The sequence below is a fragment of the Schistocerca gregaria genome, chromosome 8 (genome assembly GCF_023897955.1).
Source record: "Schistocerca gregaria isolate iqSchGreg1 chromosome 8, iqSchGreg1.2, whole genome shotgun sequence".
NCBI classification, from domain to species: Eukaryota; Metazoa; Arthropoda; class Insecta; order Orthoptera; family Acrididae; genus Schistocerca; species Schistocerca gregaria.
The window spans coordinates 322,707,307-322,734,643 of record NC_064927.1 but is presented as its reverse complement, the minus strand read 5'-3'; the positions used below and the strand labels follow the sequence as shown (position 1 = coordinate 322,734,643).

The following is a 27,337-nucleotide window of genomic DNA, read 5'->3' as shown; positions in this document are numbered from 1 at the left end:
ATCCACATAGCTAAAGGACACCCAGACTACGAACTCCGCTCCGACATGTAACCGTCCTACGAACTCTGAATCCACCGCACCCTATCTGTCTCCCCCCGCCAACCCAAGGGCTCGCTCCTCCTCTTCTCCACCGAGCGAGGTGGCGCAGGGGTTAGCACACTGGACTCGCATTCGGGAGGACGACGGTTCAATCCCGTCTCCGGCCATCCTGATTTAGGTTTTCCGTGATTTCCCTAAATCGTTTCAGGCAAATGTCGGGATGGTTCCTTTGAAAGGGTACGGCCGATTTCTTTCCCAATCCTTCCCTAACCCGAGCTTGCGCTCCGTCTCTAATGACCTCGTTGTCGATGGGACGTTAAACACTAACCACCACCACCACCACCTCTTCTCCCCACACCACACCTCCTCCTTTTCCCTTTCCCTGCCGGCACCCCCCTCCCCGACTCAAATCCCCCTCCCGTCCCCCACCACCATTGCAAAAACCGTCAGACAGTATTCTATAACAAACTGCCTGACGATCAAGAGATTTCTTTTTGACAGTGTGGGTATTGTTGGCTGGATAAGGACGCTGTTTCCCAGGACTGTCTGAGAACAAACTCTTTTGCAGTTGTCCTAATGATGGTATTCTGTCTCTGCTGGTAGCCATCTGAGACAATCAGACATTAGGAAACTGCTCGACTACCGACGCCAGTTTTGTCCTTTACCATATGTCTGACTTTTTTTGTGCTTAATGTGAATTTTGTTGATCGTCCAACTTTGTTGCTGTCACTAACATTACCATCGGCGCCATGAACCCAAAGTATACTGGCATGGAATCCTTGAACCTGGGAACGAAGATGTTTTGGCCACAATTATTAATGATGACACCATTAAAGAAGGCGATAAACCTTTCGGGTCTGAAGTCGATTATCGTTGGAAAGGCGAGACAATCGTCTCCTGAGCGACATACAGACGAAGTTAAAAATTAAATAAGCAATGTGAAAAAAAGTTAAATTGGAGAAAATTAGGTTTTAACAACACTGTCTTTCTTACCTCCCTAATTAAAATTACTGACAAGATTAATTATTTTTCTGGTTTTTGTTAGGTGAAAATATAAGGACACCTAAAAATATCGAATGAAAAATTTTCCTTAACTTAGCAAGTACAGATGTGTTAAATTTACGAAAATGATCTGCTTAGAAGAAGTGCACCACCCTACTTGTCAGCAGTAGATAATCAACTGTGGAATGCGTTTAAAACCATTCAGCAAGTAATTTACACTAGGGTAAAACTCATTCAGCCAGCACAATCTGTTCATGTAAAGTGGTATATCTCCACAAGGAATCAAACATCGGCTTTTCTGTCGATAAAAAAATGGAGAAACTTTCCATCCACCCTATATATCCATTTGTGTCTTGTCACATACTAACTTTCGCGTTATTTTCCAAAGTTTCTCTGTTACTTCCCTGAAAGCTTTCTGTATCTACACAGCACCTAAACCCTACTTTATAAGTTGCACTAACTCACCTGGCAGGGTTTGCTCCACACTGGCCACTGGCAGATAGGGGCAGGTTGGCACACCTGATGGGGACGCGCCGCACATTTGCCCACCTCTGTGCAGTGATACATCTCTGGCTTCTCTTCTCCACCCCCAAAGAATGTGCTGCCTCCTCCGTCGCAACCTCCACCCAAGTGGAAGGGGGTCACGATAAGCTTGCCGAAGCACGTGAGCCTCACAAAGACGCCAATACAACCCACTACTTTGAGGCCGGTCGGCTCCATTAGGTCGAAAGTATTCCTCACTCTCTTCGTCACCGGTACATCCTGCAAAAAATGAGGTATTAGAAACAATGCAACAAAGGTTCAAAAATATACAGTCTGAGGCATCACTATTGACAAAGATATAATAAAGGAGCAGTTTTCAATGATGATTGTGAAAGTGTTGAGAAATGTGATCTATGTAGAATTCTTTTTATTTCCTCAGTATTCATCAAATCAGTCAGCCATGTCACATACTCTTTACTGTGCGTGAGGACACTGCTGTCCTTGTCTAGGTGGTACTGGAAATAATTTTGTTTTATGAAGTTTATGGGGCAGTCAAAATTGAGACAGATGGAAAAAGTAAGTATACTGTTTATTATTTCAAAAATAATCGATATAACTGCCCCACAGTGAGACAAGATGGTCAATGGGTTCAAGGAAAAATGTTTGCGGTTGCCACGGAACCATGACTGTATCCAGGCGTGCACTTCTTCATCCAAAGGAAATCGACGGCCACAAATGTTTTTCTTGAGGGCTGAAGAAATATCGAATGGGGAGAGATCGGAAATCAATGTGTAATATCCATAAGTAGACACAGGTCTAAACTGAATTTATAAAGCTTCTGGCGCTTAAAGAATACTCTTTCTAGGTATAGCCTAATAAGATTACAGAATACACAGTTGAGATATAGTCCCCCAAAAATACCCAAAACGTTGTCATCAAATGTGCAGGTGCACGTATTTTGGTAGAGAAAGACAGAGGCTATTGTACAAAAAGCACAAGAAGGCAGCATGGCCAGGTGTCTTATTACAAAAAATTATGACTTATTGCTGGTTAAAAATAGGCCCTACAAGTTTCACAGTGCATTTTCTGCCATTTCTGAAGAAGTGCAGCTGTCGCCAGATGAATTTAAAAATCTGATCAGTTAAATATTATTGTTCAGCACAAGAAGTTGTACAAAACAAGAGGCTTGTATCTTAAGTGTAGGAACCTTTCATACAAGTTATCCAAAGTTGGCACTTTAGCATGCTTGTAGGTGATGCCAACTTGCCCCTGTGTACGAGATGCTGTAGAGGTGGAACCAAAGGAGATGTCGAGCTGAAACTTTATACACGTTCATCCGTGACGTCGATCCTTCTCAAAAAAATTCCATTAGAATCGGATGTGATCGAGCTGGGTCAATCTTTAAAACTAGTCCACTTGTGGAATGACGCAGAAGTAAGCGTAAAGATACTGGATACACAAAGAGAAACAGAATCTTTCACACAGAGTAAAACCATGATTGTCGATGTGAATAAGTTTTTCTATATTATATCATCTGTGGCTACGGATGAAAAGCTGTAAAAGAGTATCAGCTATTGTGCAAAGTACAGATAGCTTCAGAAACGGCGGCACATTTTAGCAAGGCATAATTTTTTGTTTTAAATTTTTGAGTACGCCTACTTTACATAAAAACTGAAATTCTATTTGTACAGACAGTACAAAGCAATTTTTCTTGTTATTTAATACAAAAAAGGGGAAAAAGTCCAGTGAAGATACCGTAACCTCAACGAAACAGGTCTATGTAAAAAAAAAGAAAAAAAGTGATTCAAAGCCGAATCTGTCAAAAAAAATTAAAAATTCAAAATTATGTCAATTTCTTTGCTGAATATAAAATTAAATACGTCTCTACCTAATAACTATATTTCAAACATTTAAAATTATATTTATTTGTTCATTGGCCCAATTTTAGACTTTTACAGCCATTTGAATAAGTTCACTATTTTTTTACGAAACTGTCCACTTTGTTTCATTGGGACACTTTGGAGTAAGTAGTATTTAAAGGACTCAGAATAATGCCTACCAAAATCCTTTTAAGATTTAATTAGGGTAAAAGTCTAGAATAGGACAATGGGGTACTTAAGTGTTTTGTATAGGAATCTCGTCGGGGCTTGGCGTGTGGTATGACGGGAACAAAAGAAAGTGTGTCAGTTATTTGTGCTACACAGGCAAAGAGAGAGCAGCAAGCAGATGATGTGTTTCGAAGTAATGCATTGGGAAGAAAGAGTGAAACACTGCTGTAAACGAGAATTATAAATTTATTTGCACCTTGTCTGAGTAACTTCAATTTAAATTGTACTAGTATCTGCAAACCAAGAGCAGCGTCGTAATCCATGATATATCTGAAAAAGCTGTGAAATATTTTTATGCTCTGTGTTGCTTCGCAGTCGATCTGCGAGAGCACACTGACAAAGTGGATCAATGCTTTTTAGTTAAATTATAGGAGTAGGTAGATAGATCAATGTTTATTAATATATCGAAAGGGCAACTACATTATTAATAAACATATCCACCTACCTTCTCCCATGACTTAAGTGAAAAACATTGATCCACTTAATCAAATTGGCAGTTTCTGCTGCACTTCCATGTGATTCCGTTCACACAAATCTTTGACTCTTTAAGAGACACTTCACCATCGCATTTGATACATTCGCGTGACTGTGCAAGTAACCATGTGACATACACCAACGGACGACGTTGCCTTGCAAAACTACACCACCTAAATCAGTCCACTTTATAGGTGTCCCACACACGAGCGACGGAGAGCAGCGATCCATCGCATGCGATATCGCCTGCAATCGGTCGCTCGCCTCGGTCCTCCACACACGAGCGATTTACCAAGCAATTTCAGACAGTATTGTCGAGAAGTTCTGCTACGGAAAATTAACTGCAATGTTTAGCAGCAGTTGCTGTTAATTTCCTTTATCTCAATGAATATCTGCAAAACATAAAATTAAAATAAACGAGAATTATCATTTATTGAACTTGTTTTGATACGCGTGTCTTGGGAACGGTAGATTACTTTATTTTTCACTGACGACAGACGGGTTGTGTACACAGGTCTATTTCCAGTGTTCCAATACAATCCGTTTTACGATTATTAGTCCTCAATTCCCTTTTTATTCCTTAGTCGTATAATTCAAATGCAAGTAGTTACACGTCACACAATCCACTCGGGGTTCCTATAGAGATGTTGTCAATGGCAGCACTACTCATTACTGTAACTACAAACAGTGTGAAGGAGAGTTAAATTAACGAGGGTTGGAACTTCAATAGTGACAACAATTTATTTATAGAATGAGATTTTCACTCTGCAGCGGAGTGTGCGCTGATATGAAACTTCCTGGCAGATTAAAATTGTGTGCCCGACCGAGACTCGAACTCGGAACCTTTGCCTTTCGGGGGCAAGTGCTCTACCATCTTTTTTTAAATATATAACATCCTTTTTTATATAATTTGTATTAAAGAAACTAAAAGTACATATATATTCACTATGCAAGAGTTCTTCAAGGTACCATTCCATTTAAACACATACAAATGACTGTTAGTTAAGCAAAAAAATAAATAAATACATTAAAAAGAAAAACATTAAATACAACAAAGTATAACATATTCTGTCTTCTAGCTTTTTTTTTTTGTCGAAGCATGGGAACGTGGATAAGGGTGTTGCATCATGTGACAGGTATGCATGGTACACCCCAGCTTTGAGGGGGTCAAGGAGGACGCTGCGGAGATAACCGGCAAAAGTTTGTCGGTAAGATGGTTTTCGGGTGAGGGTGCTATGCGAGGACATAACTTTGTACCAGAAGTCAAGGACTGTATACGGACCATTTTGAAAGAGGTATTCTAAAGCCAGTCCTCGAAACCAGATGAGAGTATGGTGCTTAGCAAGAGGGTAGTGAAATGTCTGGGGCGACAACAGGAAATCCGGGGTTACTGTCGTTGGCGGGGCACGGAGGTAAAAGCCCACGATTCGTTGGATTAGGAGTCATACGTTTTGTTTCAGGGGGCACGTAAGACGGTGCTCGTCGGTGTCTTCGAGCTGACAGTCAGGGCAGAGTGGGGAGGTGGCCAGTCCTATGCAATAAAGTCGACTGTTAGTCGGGAATTTTCCATAAACTAAAACATACCAGAGTGCAGACACAGACGATGGTAAAAAGGGTGCATGTACACACCCTCAAACCGTGCGCCAGTTAATGTCAGGATGCCGTAGCACCATGGGGTCGCAAGGGTTGGACAGCACAAACAAACGATAATAATCTTTTGTACGGGGAGGACGGGTGACTGGAAGATCGGCCCGAACGTAGCTGAGTTCTATGAAACAATTGGCGACGTGGTACAATAATGGAGAAATAGGTGCCACATTGATCGGTGGATCGAGAGAAGCTGGTCGGAGGATGTCTAAGAGACTGCGTGTTAAGGACGGAACCGTCCCCTGCCAGTGCCGCAACAGAGTGTGTACAAAGAGTGCAGAAGATCGTGCCCGCACGTTGACGAGTCCGAGGCCACCTTTTGCAGGAGGCAATGTTAGAGTGTTGTAGCGGAATTTGAAAAGTGCCCCTGCTGACACAAAATATCCAAAGACTGATTGGATGCGGCGGCCAAGGAGTAACGGCATTGGGAGGATCTGGGCGACGTGTACCAGTTTAGGGGCTACATACATGTTGACATAGGCCACACGTTGGAGTTGGTTTAAGTTACGGTGCACTTGACCGCGGACATGGTGCCGAATCGACTGCAAAAGCCTCCGGTATGCCAGGGCCACTGTGCGGTGTGTGGAGCTCGTAAATTCGATACCCAAGTAACAAAGGGTGGTACTGACTGGGAGTGGGTTCGGCACCATAGCCGGGAGGCTGCGCCCAATGTGCATCATAGTCGATTTACGGACATTAAGAATGCTACCAGAAAGACGTCCATACTGGTGAATCCATTGGATGGCGTCATTGAGTTCCGTGGAGGAGCAGGTGAGAAAGAGGAGATCGTCCGCATAAGCACTACAGTGAAAGGTGTAGTAACGCAAAGTGAGGCCCTGCAGCCAAGAGTTAAGTACAGTGATGAGGGGCTCAAGTGCAATGGCATATAGTAAAGTAGACATAGGGTATCCTTGACGTACAGAGCGGCGTATAGGAATCGGTCCTACAAGCCTCCCATTGACTTGTACCATCGAGATGGCGGGAAGTAGTAACCGGCGAATGGCATCGACAAAAAGTAATGAGAACCCCATACGTGTCGCCACCATGAGGAGGAATGGGTGTCGAACGCGATCAAAGGCACTCGTGAAATCGACGGATACCAGTGCTGCACGATGGCGACAAACCGACGCCAGTGCAATGAGGTCACGGCATTCTCCTAGGGCTGTTCGTAAGGTGGCCCCACAACCACGTGCAGTCTGCTCAGGTGAAAGGACCGTAAGTAAGACGGTGCACATGCGCGCTGCTAAAGGCGTGCATAGATTTTATAGTCTGCATTCAGTAGTGTAAGGGGGCGATATGCAGAGACATGAGGCCCTCCCTTCGGTTTAGGCACAGGTAGAAGAATGCCAGTGACGAATTCAGGTGGAATTGGGAAGGATGGAGTAAAGAGTTCCTGAATCATTTCCGTCCAGCGAAGAAGCATTAACGTGGTGACCGCCCGGTAAAACTCCACTGGGAGACCATCTGGTCTTGGTGATTTGTTATTGGCCCCTCTGTTGATCGCATCTACTACCTCTTCTGCGGTGATTGCAGACATCATGGACGTTGACTCCGCTACGGTGAGGGTCCGGTTAGGGGAAGGACGGAGATCATCAGGAATAGGCGTCGCCATCTGTTCATCATCATAAAATTGGCGATAATGTTCAGCAAAGGCAGACACCACCGCCGCCTGTGTTGTGTGGTGAACACCATCGGAGGTCGTGATGTTGGAGACGAAAAGTCGACGTCGACGACTATGATCGGATGCGGTATGGATTGTGGATGGGGTTTCGTCGTGGAGGAGGTCTTGTCGTCGGGAACGCACCACGACACCATGCAGTCGTGCACGTTGAAGAGAGAGGAGACGAGCTTTAGTACGTTGTCGTTCCCTATGGGTGTCAGGTGATGGAGGGAGCGCATCGAGCTCACGGAGGACGGCGTAGTAAAAATTTGTGGTGTCTCGATGCCATGCTGCTGCTTCCTTGCCACACTGTATGAAGGCCTTTCTGATCGGAGGTTTGGCACATTTGAGCCACCAATGGAACGTGGATGTGTACTGCGGAAGGCGTCTTTCGCAAGACGCCCACGTAGTGACAATACATTGACAGAAGTGTGGATCATTAAGGAGGGAGGTATTAAGCTTCCAGTAACCTCTGCTGCGCCACACTGACTGAGGTGGCAGAGCCAGGGAGCAAATGACGGCGCAGTGGTCCGAAAATGAAAAGGGCCACCGTTCAGCTTGGGCGACGTCATTGCCAAGGTGGGCAGAGACATATAACCGGTCCAGTCTGCTCGCAGAATGTGCTGTATAATGGGTGAAACCGGGGGTATTGCCATGAATTTTCTCCCAAACGTCCACTAGATGAAAATCTTCGATTAAGGTGAGAAGCGCCGGGCATGGCGAATAACCAGGCATTTGGTCCTGCGGATGGAGGACACAGTTGAAATCGCCTCCCATGATAAGGCGATCATAGCGTCCAGAAAACAGGGGCGCCACGTCATGTCCGAAGAAAGAGGACCGCTGCCGACGGTTCGTGGAGCCAGACGGAGCGTAGATATTGATGACGCGCGTGTCCAAGATGGTAATAGCCATGCCTCTTCCACAGGGAAGGATTGTCGTGTCCTTGAGTGGGATTCCTTCGCGTATGTAGAAAGCCACTTCACGCCCTGATTGATCACATGTGGTCGTGTATGAGTCGTAGCCGTAGACTGGTGATAGTGTGGCAACGCGTACTTCCTGAAGAAGGGCGACGTAGACGTCAGAGGCCCGAAGCATGTCACATAGGAGTTGCAGCTTGGGTACAGTGCCGATCATGTTGATGTTCAGCGTGGTAAACCGATACGTTTGTTTCAGTGGTGGTGGAGGCGCATCTACCATCACCAAGGGAAGTAAGAGGAGGGCACCGACAGGAAGTCCCGTCTCATCAGCTGCAGGGCCTCGGTTTTGATGTTAACAGGCAGCCTTGTCCGGCGGAGGCAACTCATCCGGAGGAGGGGGCGTATCTTCCTCAATCTCGTCGGCCCATGCTCCTGTGCCATGGGTCCGTCCAATGTCCATGGGAATTGCGTCGTGGTGAGAGAGATCTGGAGTTGTCGGCGGGGAGACAGGCGTCTCAACCGGCGCACCGATCGTTACATTGTGCGTGGCGACCTCCATAGTGGTCCTGTCCTGCGAAATGTCTTGATAATCGTGAAAGTTGTCCGCCGACCTCTGCATGGAAATGTCGGTTGGTTGGGTGTCGTCTTCGTCGTCGTGGATGGCGACGCTTTGAGAGACCGTGGGTCGCCCTAACCGCCGTCTGCTTCACGTCTTCTGTGCAGCGAGCTACCTTAATCTAAGTATTATCTGTATTTTTCTTACTTGTCACTTCTTCTTCTGCGTGTTTTTGCTTTTAGGAAGCTTTAATAGTAGAGTGCTATTAAGTGTTCCATAGATCTCGTGTTTGTTTTAAATACAGTCAGAGAGTCCCTTTAGTCAGCCGTAGTGCTAGTAGTGCTAGTGTTTGTTTTCAATACCGTCCAGAGACAGGTAGTGCTATTTTCCTTGTTTCTACAAGAAGTGGTTAGCAATCACAGTTTAGTCAATAATCAACCGCCTTTAGTGAATTAGCAGTCTAGTTAAAAGCTGATAAACACTCTATAGTAAATTGATTTCTTAGGATGGCTAGGATGTGTGGCTGCTGTGTACGGACGCAGGAGGAGCTGGCCACTCTTCGCGAACAGCTGAGCGTGTTGATGGCCGCGGTCAGCCGTCTTCAGGCTGCTGCCTCGGAGTGTAGCGGCAGTGGGGAGTCTGGTGCGTCGCATGGTGCACCCCAGGTGTTAGATGCTTCACCCACTGTCCCTGCTGTCGAGACATCTTCGCGGGTACCGGGCGCGGTTGGGCCACCCTCTCCCCAAGGGGAGTGGCGGGTTCAGCGGCGTTCGCGGCGCACGAGGCGGAGGGTCAATGTGGAGGCTGGCCGTGTGGCATCGCCCGCTCTGCCTGTGAGTGGACATGTGGCTGCTCCTTCAGCAAGGTCCGAGCAGGCACACGGGGGGAGGGGTTTATTAGTTATTGGGAGCTCCAACGTTAGGCGGGTGATGGAGCCCCTTAGGGAAATAGCGGAAAGGTCGGGGAAGAAGGCCAGTGTTCACTCTGTCTGCTTGCCGGGGGGTCTCATCCGAGATGTGGAGGAGGCCCTACCGGCGGCGATAGAGAGCACTGGGTGCACCCGACTGCAAATTGTTGCTCATGTCGGCACCAATGACTCTTGCCGTCTGGGTTCAGAGGTCATCCTCAGTTCGTACAGGCGGTTGGCGGAGTTGGTGAAGGTGGAAAGCCTCGCTCGCGGGGTGGAATCAGAGCTAACTATTTGTAGTATCGTTCCGAGAACCGATCGCGGTCCTCTGGTTTGGAGCCGAGTGGAAGGCTTAAACCAGAGGCTCAGACGATTCTGCGGAGAGCTGGGGTGCAAATTTCTCGACCTCCGCTATCGGGTGGAGAAATGTAGGGTCCCCCTGAATAGGTCAGGCGTGCACTACACGCCGGAAGCGGCTACGAGGGTAGCGGAGTACGTGTGGAGTGCACATGGGGTTTTTTTTAGGTTAGAGAATTCCCTCCCTAGGCCCGACAAGACGCCTCCTGAGACGCGGCAAGGCAGGAGTAGGCAAAATGCAACAAGGAATAACAATATTAATGTGCTAATAGTAAACTGCAGGAGCGTCTATAGAAAGGTCCCAGAACTGCTCTCATTAATAAACGGTAACAACACCCATATAGTACTAGGAACAGAAAGTTGGCTGAAACCAGACGTAAACAGTAATGAAATCCTAAACTCTGATTGGAATGTATACCGCAGAGATAGGCTGAACAGTGAAGGGGGAGGCGTGTTTATAGCGATAAGAAGTGCAATAGTATCGAAGGAAATTGACGGAGATTCGAATTGTGAAATGATTTGGGTGAAGGTCACGGTTAAAGCAGGCTCAGACATGGTAATTGGATGTCTCTATAGGCCCCCGGGCTCAGCAGCTGTTGTGGCTCAGCACCTGAAGAATAATTTGGAAAATATTTCGAGTAGATTTCCCCACCATGTTATAGTTCTGGGTGGAGATTTTAATTTGCCGGATATAGACTGGGAGACTCAAACGTTCATAACGGGTGGCAGGGACAAAGAATCCAGTGAAATATTTTTAAGTGCTTTATCTGAAAACTACCTTGAGCAATTAAACAGAAAACCGACTCGTGGCGATAACATATTAGACCTTCTGGTGACAAACAGACCCGAACTATTTGAATCAGTTAATGCAGAACAGGGAATCAGCGATCATAAAGCGGTTATTGCATCGATGATTTCAGCCGTAAATAGAAATATTAAAAAAGGTAGGAAGATTTTTCTGTTTAGCAAAAGTGACAAAAAGCAGATTTCAGAGTACTTGATGGCTCAACACACAAGTTTTGTCTCAAGTACAGATAGTGTTGAGCATCAGTGGACGAAGTTCAAAACCATGGTACAATATGCGTTAGATGAGTATGTGCCAAGCAAGATCGTAAGAGATGGAAAAGAGCCACCGTGGTACAACAACCGAGTTAGAAAACTGCTGCGGAAGCAAAGGGAACTTCACAGCAAACATAAACATAGCCAAAGCCTTGCAGACAAACAAAAATTACGCGAAGCGAAATGTAGTGTGAGGAGGGCTATGCGAGAGGCTTTCAATGAATTCGAAAGTAAAGTTCTATGTACTGACTTGGCAGAAAATCCTAAGAAATTTTGGTCCTATGTCAAAGCGGTAGGTGGATCAAAACAAAATGTCCAGACACTCTGTGACCAAAATGGTACTGAAACAGAGGATGACAGACTAAAGGCCGAATTACTAAATGTCTTCTTCCAAAGCTGTTTCACAGAGGAAGACTGCACTGTGCTTCCTTCTCTAGATTGTCGCACAGTTGACAAAATGGTAGATATCGAAGTAGACGACAGAGGGATAGAGAAACAATTAAAATCGCTCAAAAGAGGAAAGGCCGCTGGTCCTGATGGGATACCAGTTCGATTTTACACAGAGTACGCGAAGGAACTTGCCCCCCTTCTTGCAGCGGTGTACCGTAGGTCTCTAGAAGAGCGAAGCGTTCCAAAGGATTGGAAAAGGGCACAGGTCATCCCCGTTCTCAAGAAGGGACGTCGAACAGATGTGCAGAACTATAGACCTATATCTCTAACGTCGATCAGTTGTAGAATTTTGGAACACGTATTATGTTCGAGTATAATGTCTTTTCTGGAGACTAGAAATCTACTCTGTAGGAATCAGCATGGGTTTCGAAAAAGACGATCGTGTGAAACCCAGCTCGCGCTATTCGTCCACGAGACTCAGAGGGCCTTAGACACGGGTTCACAGGTAGATGCCGTGTTTCTTGACTTCCGCAAGGCGTTTGACACAGTTCCCCACAGTCGTTTAATGAACAAAGTAAGAGCATACGGACTATCAGATCAATTGTGTGATTGGATTGAGGAGTTCCTAGATAACAGAACGCAGCACGTCATTCTCAATGGAGAGAAGTCTTCCGAAGTAAGAGTGATTTCAGGTGTGCCGCAGGGGAGTGTCATAGGACCGTTGCTATTCACAATATACATAAATGACCTGGTGGATGACATCGGAAGTTCACTGAGGCTTTTTGCAGATGATGCTGTGGTGTATCGAAAGGTTGCAACAATGGAAAATTGTACTGAAATGCAGGAGGATCTGCAGCGAATTGACGCATGGTGCACGGAATAGCAATTGAATCTCAATGTAGCGAAGTGTAATGTGATGCGAATACATAGAAAGATAGGTCCCTTATCATTTAGCTACAAAATAGCAGGTCAGCAACTGGAAGCAGTTAATTCCATAAATTATCTGGGAGTACGCATTAGGAGTGATTTAAAATGGAATGATCATATGAAGTTGATCGTCGGTAAAGCAGATGCCAGACTGAGATTCATTGGAAGAATCCTAAGGAAATGCAATCCGACAACAAAGGAAGTAGGTTACAGTACGCTTGTTCGCCCAATGCTTGAATACTGCTCAGCAGTGTGGGATCCGCACCAGGTAGGGTTGATAGAAGAGATAGAGAAGATCCAACGGAGAGCAGCGCGCTTCGTTACAGGATCATTTAGTAATTGCGAAAGCGTTACGGAGATGATAGATAAACTCCAGTGGAAGACTCTGCAGGAGAGACGCTCAGTAGCTCGGTACGGGCTTTTGTTAAAGTTTCGAGAACATACCTTCACCGAAGAGTCAAGCAGTATATTGCTCCCTCCTACGTATATCTCGCGAAGAGACCATGAGGATAAAATCAGAGAGATTAGAGCCCACACAGAAGCATACCGACAATCCTTCTTTCCACGTACAATACGAGACTGGAATAGAAGGGAGAACCGATAGAGGTACTCAGGGTACCCTCCGCCACACACCGTCAGGTGGCTTGCGGAGTACGGATGTAGATGTAGATGTAGGTGAACGGCGACGGCGTTTGCGCCTACGTGGCGAGCGTTGTTTGCGCACGTGTTCCTCAGTGTCGGGCGACGGCAAGGAAGAGCGTCGACCTGGTTCGAATGCGTCGGTGGGTACAATGAAATTGTCAAACAGGTGTTGTGAAGAAGTACTGTTCTCCTCAGCGTCCGGTGCGGGAGCCTGTTCGGCGGCAAGGTTGTCAGCTGGGACGTCCGCACCGTCCATAGGCGACTGGGACGGTGGGACGTGCCGATCGGAAGGATCGAGCGACGGACTGGACGAAACTGTAGACGTGGCAAGAGCCGCTGCGAAAGTGACCGGTAGGGCGGTCATCGTGGGTGTGACGGACGCTTCCGACAACGGGAGCTGCGCGACACGTCGTTGAATGCATTCAGACCGTAGGTGACCTTCTTTCCCGCAACCGAAACAGGTTCGAGGTTGGCCGTCGTACATTATAATGGCACGGCAGCCTCCGATACATAGATAAGAAGGCACGTGTTTCTGCAACTCGATGCGGACCTGTCTAACACCGTTTAAAACGGGATAGGTCTGAAATTGTACCCATCGTTCGGCAACATGTTCCAGAACGTTGCCATAGGGACGGAGCGCCTCGATGACGACGTCTGCAGGTAGTTCGAACGGCAGTTCGAAGATCCTTATCGTCCGTGTGCCGAGACCTGCGTGATCGACGGTAACGCCGCATCGTTGATCATTTTGACGTAGACGGTACTGCTAACTATCGACAAGTGGATACCAATTAGATCCGTTGGTGGTATCTTAACTTCATCGCGAATAAATCGTTCTACCTCCAGAGCCTTGGGTCGGGCAAAGTCGGAACAAAAGTTGAAACGTAATGTCTTCTTCCGATAGTTGTGCGCCATGGTGGTCTAGAAGGGAAAACAGCACTTACAGCGGCCGAAGTAAACACAAACACACCGTGCGCGCCTCGCCCGCAGCGCTCTGGCGCGTGACCGCCTCGCAGCACTGCCGGCGGCAGACTGAAATGCCGACCCTGCCAGGATTCGAACCTGGACTCTTCTGATCCGTAGTCAGACACCATCTGAGCTACCGAAGTTTCATATCAGCGCACACTCCGCTGCAGAGTGAAAATCTCATTCTGGAAACATCCCCCAGGCTGTGGCTAAGCCATGTCTCCGCTATATCCTTTCTTTCAGGAATGATAGTTCTGCAAGGTTCGCAGAAGAGCTTCTGTAAAGTTTGGAAGGTAGGAGTCGAGATACTGGCAGAAGTAAAGCTGTGAGTATCGAGCGTGAGTCGTGCTTCGGTAGCTCAGATGATAGAGCACTTGCCCGCGAAAGGCAAAGGTCCTGAATTCGAGTCTCGGTCGGGCACACAGTTTTAATCTGCCAGGAAGTTTCATATCAGCGCACACTCCGCTGCAGAGTGAAAATCTCATTCTGGAAACATCCCCCAGGCTGTGGCTAAGCCATGTCTCCGCTATATCCTTTCTGTCAGGAGTGCTAGTTCTTCAAGGTTCGCAGAAGAGCTTCTGTGAAGTTTGGAAGGTAGGAGTCGAGATACTGACAGAAGTAAAGCTGTGAGTACCGGGCGTGAGTCGTGGTTCGGTAGCTCAGATGGTAGAGCACTTGCCCGCGAAAGGCAAAGGTCCCGAGTTCGAGTCTCAGTCGGCACACAGTTTTAATGTGCCAGGAAGTTTCAGATCAACGCACACTCCGCTGCAGAGTGAAAATCTCATTCTGCCGGCACGGTAGCTCAGCGTGTTCGGTCAGAGGCGTAGCTGCCCTCTGTAATTAAAAGAAACTGAGTTAATCGATCCACAACGAACTTAAAAGGGTGTCTTACGACGTCCGCCCCGAGCAGTTGCGACAAACAAAATCGAACAAAATGAGCTTTAAAAAAAAAGGAAAAAAGAAAAGATGGATTTAAAAAAAGATGGTAGAGCACTTGCCCACGAAAGGCAAAGGTCTCGAGTTCGAGTCTCGGTCGGGCACAAAGTTTTAATCTGCCAGGAAGTTTCATATCAGCGCACACTCCGCTGCAGAGTGAAAATCTCATTCTGGAACCCCCCCCTCCCAGGCTGTGGCTAAGCCATGTCTCCGCTATATCCTTTATTTCAGGAGTGCTAGTTCTGCAAGGTTCGCAGAAGAGCTTCTGTAAAGTTTGGAAGGTAGGAGTCGAGATACTAGCAGAAGTAAAGCTGTGAGTACCGGCCGTGAGTCGTGCTTCGGTAGCTCAGATGGTACAGCACTTGCCCGCGAAAGGCAAAGGTCCCGAGTTGGAGTCTCGGTCGGCACACAGTTTTAATCTGCCAGGAAGTTTCAATTTATTTATAGTTCGTACAAAATAGATACGTGTTTCAAAGTTTTACTGACCTTCAGTGAAGTCACCAACATTGTGTAATACCCGTTGGCAACGATGTGGAAGTCGTAGAATACTCTTAGTAGTGCCAGTTGTGTTGACAGTTCGAGCGGCTCGGTCTACTGCCCGACGAATTTGTAGCAGCTCTGAAGCAAATGCCGTAAAGTGCTCCCTTAAGTTTAGAAATCGTGTTGAACTCCTGAGGGCGTAAGTCAGGGATCTGCAGTAGGTGGTATAGCACTTAGCAGCCCCATCAGTCAAACACATCAGTAACAGCTTGCACTGTACATGCTTGAGCATTGTCCTGCAAAATGAAGGTCAGATCATGCAGAAAAAGTCGTCACTTAAGTCTCTAAGCTGGTCGTAGGTTGTGTTCCAAAAATGAACAGCATAGAGACATAACAGCATAGAGACATAAGTGATGACACTTTCTGCAGGACCTGACCATCATTTTGCAGGACAGTGCTCAAGCACGTACAGTGCAAGCTGTTACTTATTTGTTTGACTGATGGTGCTGAGTGCTGTACCACCTACTGCACTCCCATAACTTAAGCCCTCTTGAGGTCAACTCGATTTCTAAACTGAAGAAAACACTTCACGGCATTCGCTTCAGAACCGCTACAAATTCGCCGGGCAATAGACCGCGTCGCGCGAACTGTCAACTCAATTGGCACTGCTAAGAGTATCCTACGACTTACACATCGCTGGCAACGGGTTATACACAACACTGGTGACTACTTTGAAGCTCAGTAAAACTTTGAAACACGTGTCTATTTTGTACGAGCTGTAAATAAACAGTTGTCACAATTAAAGCTCCAACCCTCGTATGAAAGGAGAAGGGATTTCAAGAACTTTAATAATGCACATAATTATTCACAAATAACTCAAAATCATAACTCTGTCACGACTCTTACTATAAATGTCCCTTCTATTCTACATTTAGCACAAGTTTCAAAATGTTTATCACTGCTAAATTGAAGGGTATATTTTTTCTTAATGTAAATGCCAACTTCGGCTTCCACTTCACTTCTCAGAGTAGTTTGTGGTCTCTAGATAACTATAAATTCTAACGTAATTTCTTACTCAACGTGGGTAAAATGAAACGAAACAAATCTGCATACCTACACTTAAAAATAAATAAAGAAAGAAACGGTTCGCAGCAATATTGCCACACACAGCTTCTAACTAGCAGTTAACCATATTGCAAGCACAAATAGCATGCGACCCATCAGATTGTCTAGGATTTCCACGCGACCAATGATCAGAGACGAATCGCTGCGATTTGCCAAACAGGTGCGATCTAAGAAGCGATCGGCCGCCCATGAGCCGGATTGCTGCAATCCGTCGCTTGTATGTAGGTCCCTTGACTGACTAGTCTGTGTAAGAGAATCAGTCCACTAATTATGAGAAATTGACGCTTTGCCAACTTACGAGTAATAGATAAACATCGCCGTGACTGGGGCTAAGCCGGCCGTTGTGACCGAGTGGTTCTAGGCGCTTCAGTCCGGAGCCGCGCTGCTGCTACGGTCGCAGGTCCGAATCCTGCCTCGAGCATGGATGTGTGTGGTGTCCTTAGGATAGTTAAGTTTAAGTAGTTCTAAGTTCAAGGGGGCTGATGACCTCAGATGTTAACTCCCAAAGTGCTTAGAGCCATTTGAACCATTTGACTGCGGCTAGCCCTGATCTAGACCTTAGCCAAAATGGTAGTTAAAGCTACAGAAGTGACGAGGATCCTTTTGAGATACAGGACTGGGAACATCTCGCACGACTATTTGACCACCCTGAATCGAATTAACTTAACTCCCAAATATTGCATCTCAAGAAATAAAAATTTGTGGAATTACATTTAGTACGTGATGGAATCTACATACCAAATTTCAATAAAATCTTAGAGGCAAAGATAGCATAGACCGACGGGTTGGCATTGAATGATACATATAGTCTACTTCAGGCCACAGTAAATGAAGTAAACAGTACCTGCGGATTCCTGGCCACGTCTTCGATGACACCGGAGATAGCTTCCGTGAGCTCTATCTTGGTCTGCGCCAGAAGCAGTTTGTCGGGCAAAACTCCGGGTGGCATCTTGCGCAGCACCCCGACATTCACTTCAAACTCCTGGGGCAGTAGTTCCAGTTGTGTATTAGGGATAGCGAAAAGACATGACTTTCCACTCCTGAAGCTCGTCTTAGTAACCGCCGTATCATTCATTTTGGAAACGAAATCTTTCTCGCAGATTTCGAGGTGAGGGTAATCCAAAAACTGGAAAGTCACGCACAGCTCTCCACAGCCCCATTCGTTCTGTGTGCTCAGCCGATCCATCAGGCCTCCAGGTTTCTGAACTGAGACTTTATCGACTAAAAATTCGAGCAAGAACAACTTCTCTGAGCCGTTTTCCATGGTACTTTATGGTTTTGCACAGTCCAGCGTATGAGGAATAATAGCCTCAATGAAGCCGTGCGATTAATCTCATGCGCATTTTAAACCTAATAAGAAACACATATCTATGACTCAAAATTCGATGAATTAGAATAACCTATAATTTAATCTTAATCTGAAATTAGAACCGACAATTTTGAAATCTGGTAGCCATGCCTGTTATTTCCAAAGAATTTATAAGAATAAAGTCAGAGATTACGCTTGGGAACTACATCTGAGACTACATTTATTCTATGCTATCAAAACGTTCCTTGCCACCAAAATACATACTTAACATTTTCAAATAAAAGATAATAGTATTTTAAGTTTCTGAATGCTCTCTAAGTCAAGGGTACGAACTGAGAAACTCAGAATAATTCCACTCTGTCTGTAATCATTGCAGCCCCTCTATTACGAAATAGCTGAGTACATCTGCATATATACTCTGCAAACCACCGAGATGTGCATATCAGAGGGTACGACCCATTGTACCAGCCGTAAGGGTTTCTTTCCGGCCATTCGCGTATGGAGCACGGGAAGAATGATTTTTTGAATGCCTCTGAATGTGAAGTAAAATCTTATCCCCACGATCCATATGTGAGCGACACGTAACGGATTGTATATTTCTAGAGTCGTCATTTAAAGCTCGTTCTTGAAACTTTGTTAATAGATTTTCTCGGTATAGTTTACATCTATTCTCAAGAGTGTTCCAGTTCAGCTCCTTCAGTATCTCTGTAAACCTCTTCCACGGATTAAACAAACCTCTAAATCTACATCTACATCTACATCCATACTCCGCAAGCCACCTGACGGTGTGTGGCGGAGGATACCCTGAATACCTCTATCGGTTCTCCCTTCTATTCCAGTCTCGTATTGTTAGTGGAAAAAAGGATTGTCGATATGCTTCTGTGTGGGCTCTAATCTCTCTGATTTATCCTCATGGTCTCTTCGCGAGATATACGTAGGAGGGAGCAATATATTGCTTGACTCAACAGTGAAGGTATGTTCCCAAAACTTTAACAAAAGCCCGTACCGAGCTACTGAGCGTCTCTCCTGCAGAGTCTTCCACTGGAGTTTATTATCATCTCCGTAACGCTTTCGCGATTACTAAATGATCCTGTAACGAAGAGCGCTGCTCTCCGTTGGATCTTCTCTATCTCTTCTATCAACCCTATCTGGTACGGATCCCACACTGCTGAGCAGTATTCAAGCAGTGGACGAACAAGCGTACTGTAACCTACTTCCTTTGTTTTCGGATTGCATTTCCTTAGGATTCTTCCAATGAATCTCAGTGTGGCATCTGCTTTACCGACGACCAACTTTATATGATCATTCCATTTTAAACCACTCCTAATGCGTACTCCCAGATAATTTATGGAATTAACTGCTTCCAGTTGCTGACCTGCATTTTGTAGCTAAATTTATTCGCAGCACATTACACTTGTCTACATTGAGATTTAACCTGTGATCATTCGTGCTGCCCTTCTCTGTTACGTTCAATATGCCCTGTTAGGCCTGTTTGGTACGGGTCCCACACCTTTTGCAAGATTGTAGAACCGGTCGCACGGGTGACCTGTAAGCAGTCTCCTATGTAGACTGATTTCCCTTCCCCAGTATTCTACCAATAAACTGAAGTCTGCCACCTGCTTCACCCACGACTGAATTGTGCGCTCATTCCATTTCATATCCCTACTGAGTTTTACACCCAGGTATTTGTATTAGTTGACTGATTCCAGCAGTGACTCACTGACATTAAAGTCATAGGATGCTATGTTTTTTTTTCATTTTGTGAAGTTTACAATTTTACATTTTTGAATATTTCGAGCAAGTTGCCAATCTTTGCACTACTTTGAAATCTTATCAAGATCTGACTGAATATTTATGCAGCTTCTTTCAGATTGTACTTGATTATAGATAACTGCATCATCTGCAAAAAGTCAGAGGTTACTATTAATATTGTCTGCAAGGTAATTAATATACAACATGAAGAGCAAGGATCCCTACACACTTCCATGAGACACACCTGAAGTTACTTCTTCATCTGACGATGACTCTCCATAAAAGATAACAAACGACAAAATTCACAATATCATAAAATTTAGTACTTTGCAAAATGCATAAGTGTCAAAGCACTAAAATTCATTGGTTTAATAATTCAATAATATCCAACATTTCTTCGGATCCAGTAACTCCGTCAGGCGAAATTTCTGAATTTTTGAAAATACACTAAATAATATCTGATACTTTTCTTTGTTTAATATGAAATATCTTCTGAACTATTTAATGGCGAATTTATACGTCGCAGAACCGTAATTTACATGCTGACAGAGACTAAAAGAATGAAATTGTTCTTTTAGATTATTCCTAATTTGGGCCTATGTAGTAATGCTAGGAAAAAAAATGTTGAGGACCTACATCCCTTATGCTACGTATACTAACAGTGAGAGAGACTGTCCTCTATCACGGTGTCGGTATTTAGATTGACACAGGGTCTGAACCAAAAAAGAACTGGAATCATTCTAGTGGCTGCATGCGTTACATTGTCTTTGATATAGTCATCTCTATTGTTATCATTTGACTACCCGAATGGAAATATCCGCAAAAATGCCCAATGAGACCACCTTATCTTCGCTTCCAGCGCAGAAGCCAACATGTGACTGGAACTTTCTTCTCTAGAAATGTTTCGGCTACAATAAATACTTTCTATCTGAACTTCTGTTGGGAAAAAAGGAATGAATTCATTTAAACGTCCTGTCGGTATTGATGTCATTAGGGACAGAGTAGTAGTTCAATTGGAGAAGAGTAGTGAGAAAACAGTGGTTATCTTTCTTAGGAATCCATCCTAGCCTTTGCCTGAAGTGTTTTAGGAAAACAGCAGGAATCTAAATGAGAGTGGATGTGGAGGGGGTAGAAGTTCACATCAACTGAATACATTCCCAGCGTGTGTCTTAACTATTGTTTCATCTAGCTCAATGGACTTGTCGCAGAAAACACAAGCAAAAGTAATTGAACGTTCTATGCAAAATTAATCCACAATAAACAGACTAATTTCAGGTCCAGAAGGAATCTTTCACTGTGCACCAAATGTTGCTGTTTTGAAACATTCGGACAGTTTAAAACTGTGTGCCAGACTGGTAATCGAACATGGCCTACAGACTTTCGCTACCAATGATATTATCGATAAAGTTAAACAGGCCAAGTCACGATCAGCCATCACAATTTGAGGTTGGGAATGCATGTGAGAGTTATTGGATAACTTGAGTTACGGACTGGCACAACAGATTGCAAATTTGACTGATTTGTTTGTAACCAGAAGGAAAAATATGTTTGTAACGGAATATGGGCTTCATCTGAAACAAGAAAAGAGAAAAACGTGTTATGGCATTAAGAGGTGTTCTCGAAATTTGGATTTTGAAAGCCAGTAGTTAGGAACAGCCTTATAACAAATCGCCGCTTAAAGGCCCTTTACATATTCTTGTTGAATCAGCGCAGCGAATGGAGCTGATCTGAATGGTTGGGTTTTACCTTGTGGGGAACACATTCCTGGTTTCTGACCGATCATCTGTAAGAGCAGGGTGTATGTGTAAAAATTTCTTTTGATATTGAAAGTAGCCGGGCAGAGTGGCCGAGCGGTTCTAGGCGCTACAGTCTGGAACCGCGCGACCACTACGGTCGCAGGTTCGAATCCTGCCTCGGGCATAGACGTGCGTGATGTCCTTAGGTTGGTTAGGTTTAAATAGTTGTAAGTTCTAGGGGACCGATGACCTCGGAAGTTACGCCCCACAGTGCTCAGAGCCATTTCAGCCATTTGATATTGAAAGTATCAGTGTAGACACGAACAAAACGTTAGTTTGTGTTTTTGGTGACGGCGCATTATGCCATTCACAAACATAAGGCCAGAGCAGGTGTTTGAAAAACAGTGCGATTTTAAGTGATGATAACAATTATTAAGTGGTCATCTGCGTGTATCACAAAAGAATATGAAGCTAGGTGACAGTCAAGGGCATCAAGCTTTCCAGATGATGAATGTGTGCCCGTTCTCATTTAGTAGTCATTTCCACGGACGCATACAGTAAAGTGCCTCACAAGAACTGTTTATTGGGTGGCTGCATTACCGGCAAGGTTACAAGTACTTTTATACCTTGAGAACGATGACAGAGATATATGTCGAAAGGTTGCAAATTTTATTTCGAAATGATATGGCTTGAAAACCGAGCAGATTATATTTGTATAAAGATTTTTTCTTAAAAACTTGCATTCAAAAATGGCTCTGAGCACTATGGCACTTAACAGCTGAGGTCATCAGTCCCCTAGAACTTAGAACTACTTAAACCTAACTAACCTAAGGACACCACACACATCCATGCCCGAGGCAGGATTCGAACCTGCGACCGTAGCGGTCGCGCGGTTCCAGACCGAAGCGCCTAGAACCGCTCGGCCACAAAAACTTGCATTATTAAACCAGTATTTTTGGAGGCAGAACTGTGATAAACCAGTTCCACAATTTAAATGTTATGGCGAAACCATTAAGCAAAATGGAAAAAGAAAACGAAATTATAAGCCAGAGGATGGAAACTGCATACAGACTTACCCAAAGTACCTACAACAAGAAATGTATCACCAAGCAGAGAGAACTAAAACATTACAATACAGTAATTAAACCAGAATTCCTCTACGGATCAGAAACAATAATTCTGAACCGGAAAATAAACATTAAAAAAACTGAGAGGAAGGAATAGAAAATCACAAAACTGCCTAGGCCCAAAACTTGTAGACTGACAATGCGGACTCGGAGACAAAAAGGAAATCAAATAATACGCATGTATCTACAGTGACATTAGAAAATGGAGGTCAAGGCTCTATGGACGCATTAAAAGAATGAACCTAGACGGATTTACAAAACAATCAGTAGAAATCATTGACAATAAAAATAAAGCCAAAACGGACACGATGAAATGGATATCCTAGATCACACCTAAGCTGAGTTTGTCAGGAGTTGCAAAAGCAAATGTCCAAAACGGTGGAATCTTCAGGTCCAAAATTCACAAGTGGTACTCTGACCAAGAGGAAAAAACAAAGAAGGGTGGGACAACATGATCTGCAGAGAGAGGGGAAGCCCACAGGAAGACAACGAAAGTACTTTGGGCAGAAAGAAGGGGAAGCGCCTACCTCTAAGTACTTTTGTAGTCCCAATAGGCTTACTCGCAAATAAATGCAGGTTGTTTTTTAAAAAAGTCATCCAATTTCTCAAGAATATATATTCTACAATCTATGTGAATGAACATAAAACTTGAGGTAACTTCTAACTTATCCATTTAGACTGAAAGTTTACCCTGGTAAGTTGCTGGGTCACTTGGTTCCCGGCAGCGGCAACGTCGAGTCGAGATGGTGGTGACACACTAACGAAGGACGTTTCGCATTCTGCGTTACACCAGGTGCTTTTCCGTTACAACTGATTGTCGTCGAGACCACGTCATTGATGACCCTGCAGCTCAAAGTAAGCGCCGATGGCACCTTCAGTTTCAGGATACTGTTGTTCCTGTCAGAGGAAATCCATAGGTCCACCTCTTGAGCTCGTTCAAGACGTGGAGCGTATTAAACAGAGTTTTATACTTCGTCCTCAGGAGTTTACCCGTCGTGTGAGCCCAGAGTTAACCACTCTTCATGTCTGACGAGCGTGTTTTGCAGCGATCATTTTGTTTCAAACCACACAGCATTAAAAATGAGTGCTGGACCGGGACCCGAAACTGGGATCTTCGCCTTTCGCTGGAAAGTGCTCTACCGACTGAGCTGTCCAAGCGCGACTAACAACCCGCTCTCACAGCCATACCTGTGCCAGTACATCTCCAAACTCCACATAAGTCCTCCGGCATATTTTACGGAACTTAGCGCTCCTGGGAGAAAGGATACTGCGAAGACACGGTTTAACCACAGTCTGAGGGGGTTGTTTTCGAAATGAATTTTCAATCTGCAGCGGAGTGTGAGCTGATTTGAAACCTCCTGGCACATTAAAACAATTTGAAGTTTGTGTCCGACTGCAATTCGAACTGGGACTTTAGAATTTCGCTGGAGAGTGCTGTACCAACTGAGCGGAGTTTGGAAGAAGGTTGGAGATGAATTACTGGTGAAAGTAAAGCTGTGACGGGAGGTCGGAGGTAGTGCTTGAATAGCTCAGTCGATAGCACATTTGCCTGCGACAGTCAGAGTTCCCACGTTTGAGTCCCGGGCTGGAACAGAGTTTTAATCTGTCAGGGAGCTTCACATCAGTGCACACTCCGCTGAAGACTGAAAATTCATTCTGTACATGGTATTAGTGGCTACAAGCCCTTCTTGATTGTGATAATAACACCGTGCAGAGCTTTGTGTATCATTCTGAGCTATGGATGATAACGATTTTCTTTAACGTTTAGCGTTCAATGACAAGGTACGCTCCATTTAAGTGGAAAAGTGAACTTCCACAACATAAGAAAACGGGGAACACAGCAGCCTCGTACCACAGTCGACCAGGAGGGAGTGTCTCCAAGGCTCCATTTGTTTTGAACTGTTTCGCTAGAAAAATTTATGGCCCGTTCTAATTTTTTTAGCGTACTCTTGCATGTTGGAGATCTTACTTTTTCCAAAGTTTCGAGAACAATACGAAAATTTCATTTTTCCACTGAACAGAGCGCCACCGCACTGGCATCTGGGTGTAAGAGCATTTCTCAACAATGAGCTACCCCGACGATGAATCGGCTACAAGAGGAGTACAGAGGTTTTTATAATACTCCATTGCCTGTGTACCTCTATTTCTAACAACGTAGGGTGGACCATGGCTATTAGAATAGACGGTAGGTATCACGCACTGATAAGTTTTGAGTAGGGTTACCACCAGTGTTTAATTTCTAAACTTTCAGGTGCCGGAACGCGCCCCCTTCTACCACTTCCTGCCCTCCCCCCCCCCCCCCCCCCCCCCCTCTCCGACGCAGAGATATGTTTTCAAATGCTGCCAACTGCAACGTTCGAACAGTTGCTTTGCCGCTGTTCAGTATTAACCAACAAGGCATTTAGCGGTTAATGACGATGTAGATATTCCTGCCCCATCTGGGTCTCGTACAATTCCGATTTCCCACGTCTTCACGAAATTTTAATTCCGTGTGCATTTTGTACCATAGCAGCCGATCATTACGTCGCGCCTGAGTTGATAACAATGCAAGATAAAGATAAAACATTCCCCCTCCCCCCTCCTCACCTTGAGGCTGCCGTAATCTTCCTCCTCTCCTCTCCTCTCCTCTCCTCTCCTCTCCTCTCCTCTCCTCTCCTCTCCTCTCCTCTCCTCTCCTCTCCTCTCCTCTCCTCTCCTCTCCTCTCCTCTCCTCTCCTCTCCTCTCCTCTCCTCTCCTCTCCTCTCCTCTTCTCTCCTTCGTCTCGTCTCGTCTCGTGTCGTCTCCTCTCCTCTCCTCTCCTCTCCTCTCCTCTCCTCTCCTCTCCTCTCCTCTCCTCTCCTCTCCTCTCCTCTCCTCTCCTCTCCTCTCCTCTCCTCTCCTCTCCTCTCCTCTCCTCTCCTCTCCTCTCCTCTCCTCTCCTCTCCTCTCCTCTCCTCTCCTCTCCTCTCCTCTCCTCTCCTCTCCTCTCCTCTCCTCTCCTCTCCTCTCCACCCCACATCATGTTACACTGCCATGGGGAAAGACTATATGTCGCCGCGTGGAAGCTGCTTTACTAGCTGTTCTGTGCACGACTCTCGAGCATTTCCCAGTGCGGCTTGCTTTTTGTTTGCAGTCGTGCATCCTGGCTGGCTGTGCTCAAGCAATCTCCCTTTTCTGCTGTCGGCCAACAGGCCTTTGATTAACTGGCTTCGCACAAGAAATTTTTCCTTTAATGTTTAATACGTTTTTTATCCCTGTTCCAATTTTTATTGTAATTTTTCCATGCAGCTTTTATTGCCAATAAACTGGAGGCCGTGGACAAAGGGACGTATTGTTCGAGAGGCTGCCAACTTTTAGTCATGCGTGCTCCATACGCACATTTGATTAGTAGCTATGACATAAAGTACGACACGAAATAAAATGATTTCGTGAAACCACGTTATACAGAAGCTCACATTCAAACACGGCTTACGTTATTTATTTCTAATTGACAAACATAACATGAGACGTCGCCTTGCTACTACATCGCTGAGGTTTTGGCAGTCGTAAACAAAAGGAGATATGTACCGATCACAACTTTCGAGTGATACTCAACTTATCTTGGGTATACAGTACGTGCGTACACACACATACACACAAAAAAACACACACACAGACGCAGTAACTCCTGCCCGTGACATCACGTTGGCGACCCATTGTCACGTTCACTTGTGCTGGCGCAGTGGCAAATTATAATTACGTTGTGATTTAATACACTTGTGCTATTTCAGATTTCAGGTGCTGAACTGTTAAAAAAAGAAGAAAAAGGGGGTCGCTGGGATGTGCCGGAACGCGTTCCGGCCGAAATTAAGCCCTGGTTGCCACCTTCGTTTTGAGCAAATAAAGTATATTGGTTGTTGAAAGGACGAAAAAAAGTACGTTGTTTCAAAACAAAGTATTATTTATTTAATTATTTTATCTAAAATATTTTTATTACTTTTAACAATATTTAGCAAATAATGTTACTGCTAAACAGCTTCAAAACATCTTAGAAGTCTATATTCAATTTAAGATAAATAAACTAGTTCATTTTTACAACATTAAGAGAGACTTTGTTTCTTGCATTCTGCCATTTAATGTCCACCACAAAGAAAACACTCTGTGAATGCTAAAGAGACAGGAACCTACAATAGATATGAAATTAATTCGCACAAATTTGTAAAAATCATGATTTGTCTTATTAAATACTTGTCTTTCTTTGCAACTGATAATTCTGCAAACTCTTCAAAGTATGTATTTGGTCATCCAATTTGTTTAATAATTCAGTTTCCTCCTAAAGATATTAAAATTGAGTTTTTGCAGATTTAAATCTTCAGTTATGTTAACAAAATAATCAAATTCAATATTGCTTTTGAAATTTATATAGCTTAGTCCAAACAAGTTTGTGTCACTAAAATCATATCTATTGTTTAGGTATTATAAACCTTTTTCAATAGATAATTTTAAAAAATCTGTGAATAGTTTAATATTTTTGCTAACCCTACACCGAAAATAAATATTGTGACCTTTTTGTTAGTCAGTTCTTAAGATAATCCACGATATTACGCATGTCCAAAACTGTTATGCAGTTGATTTCCAGGCATTTTACACTTTTATTATACAAATTAAAAATTGGGTACAAAAATTTAAGTTATTTCAGTCATGTCATTGTCAGTCTTAAGTATCAATAAGTTTTGCAACATCAAAAAATTGTTCAAATGTGTATGAAATCTTATGTGACTT

General features: G+C 44.5%; 1 protein-coding gene across 2 annotated transcripts in view; it reads right to left on the bottom strand.

Moving 5' to 3' along the window:
- The window catches only part of LOC126284245 (uncharacterized), a 181,756-nt gene extending 163,592 nt beyond the window's left edge, over nucleotides 1-18,164 (bottom strand). The window contains exons 1-3 of one of the 2 annotated variants that reach the window (XM_049983042.1): nucleotides 18,108-18,159; nucleotides 17,517-18,022; nucleotides 1,507-1,803 (exon numbers count right to left, since the gene is read on the bottom strand). In XM_049983042.1, coding sequence (XP_049838999.1) covers nucleotides 1,507-1,803; nucleotides 17,517-17,936 — 717 coding nt within the window. In that variant the 5' untranslated portion in view covers nucleotides 17,937-18,022; nucleotides 18,108-18,159. Of the gene's footprint in view, nucleotides 1-1,506; nucleotides 1,804-17,516 lie in introns of both variants that reach the window. The other variant, XM_049983041.1, reaches the window with a different exon arrangement.
- Between the last annotated feature and the right edge of the window lie 9,173 nt (nucleotides 18,165-27,337).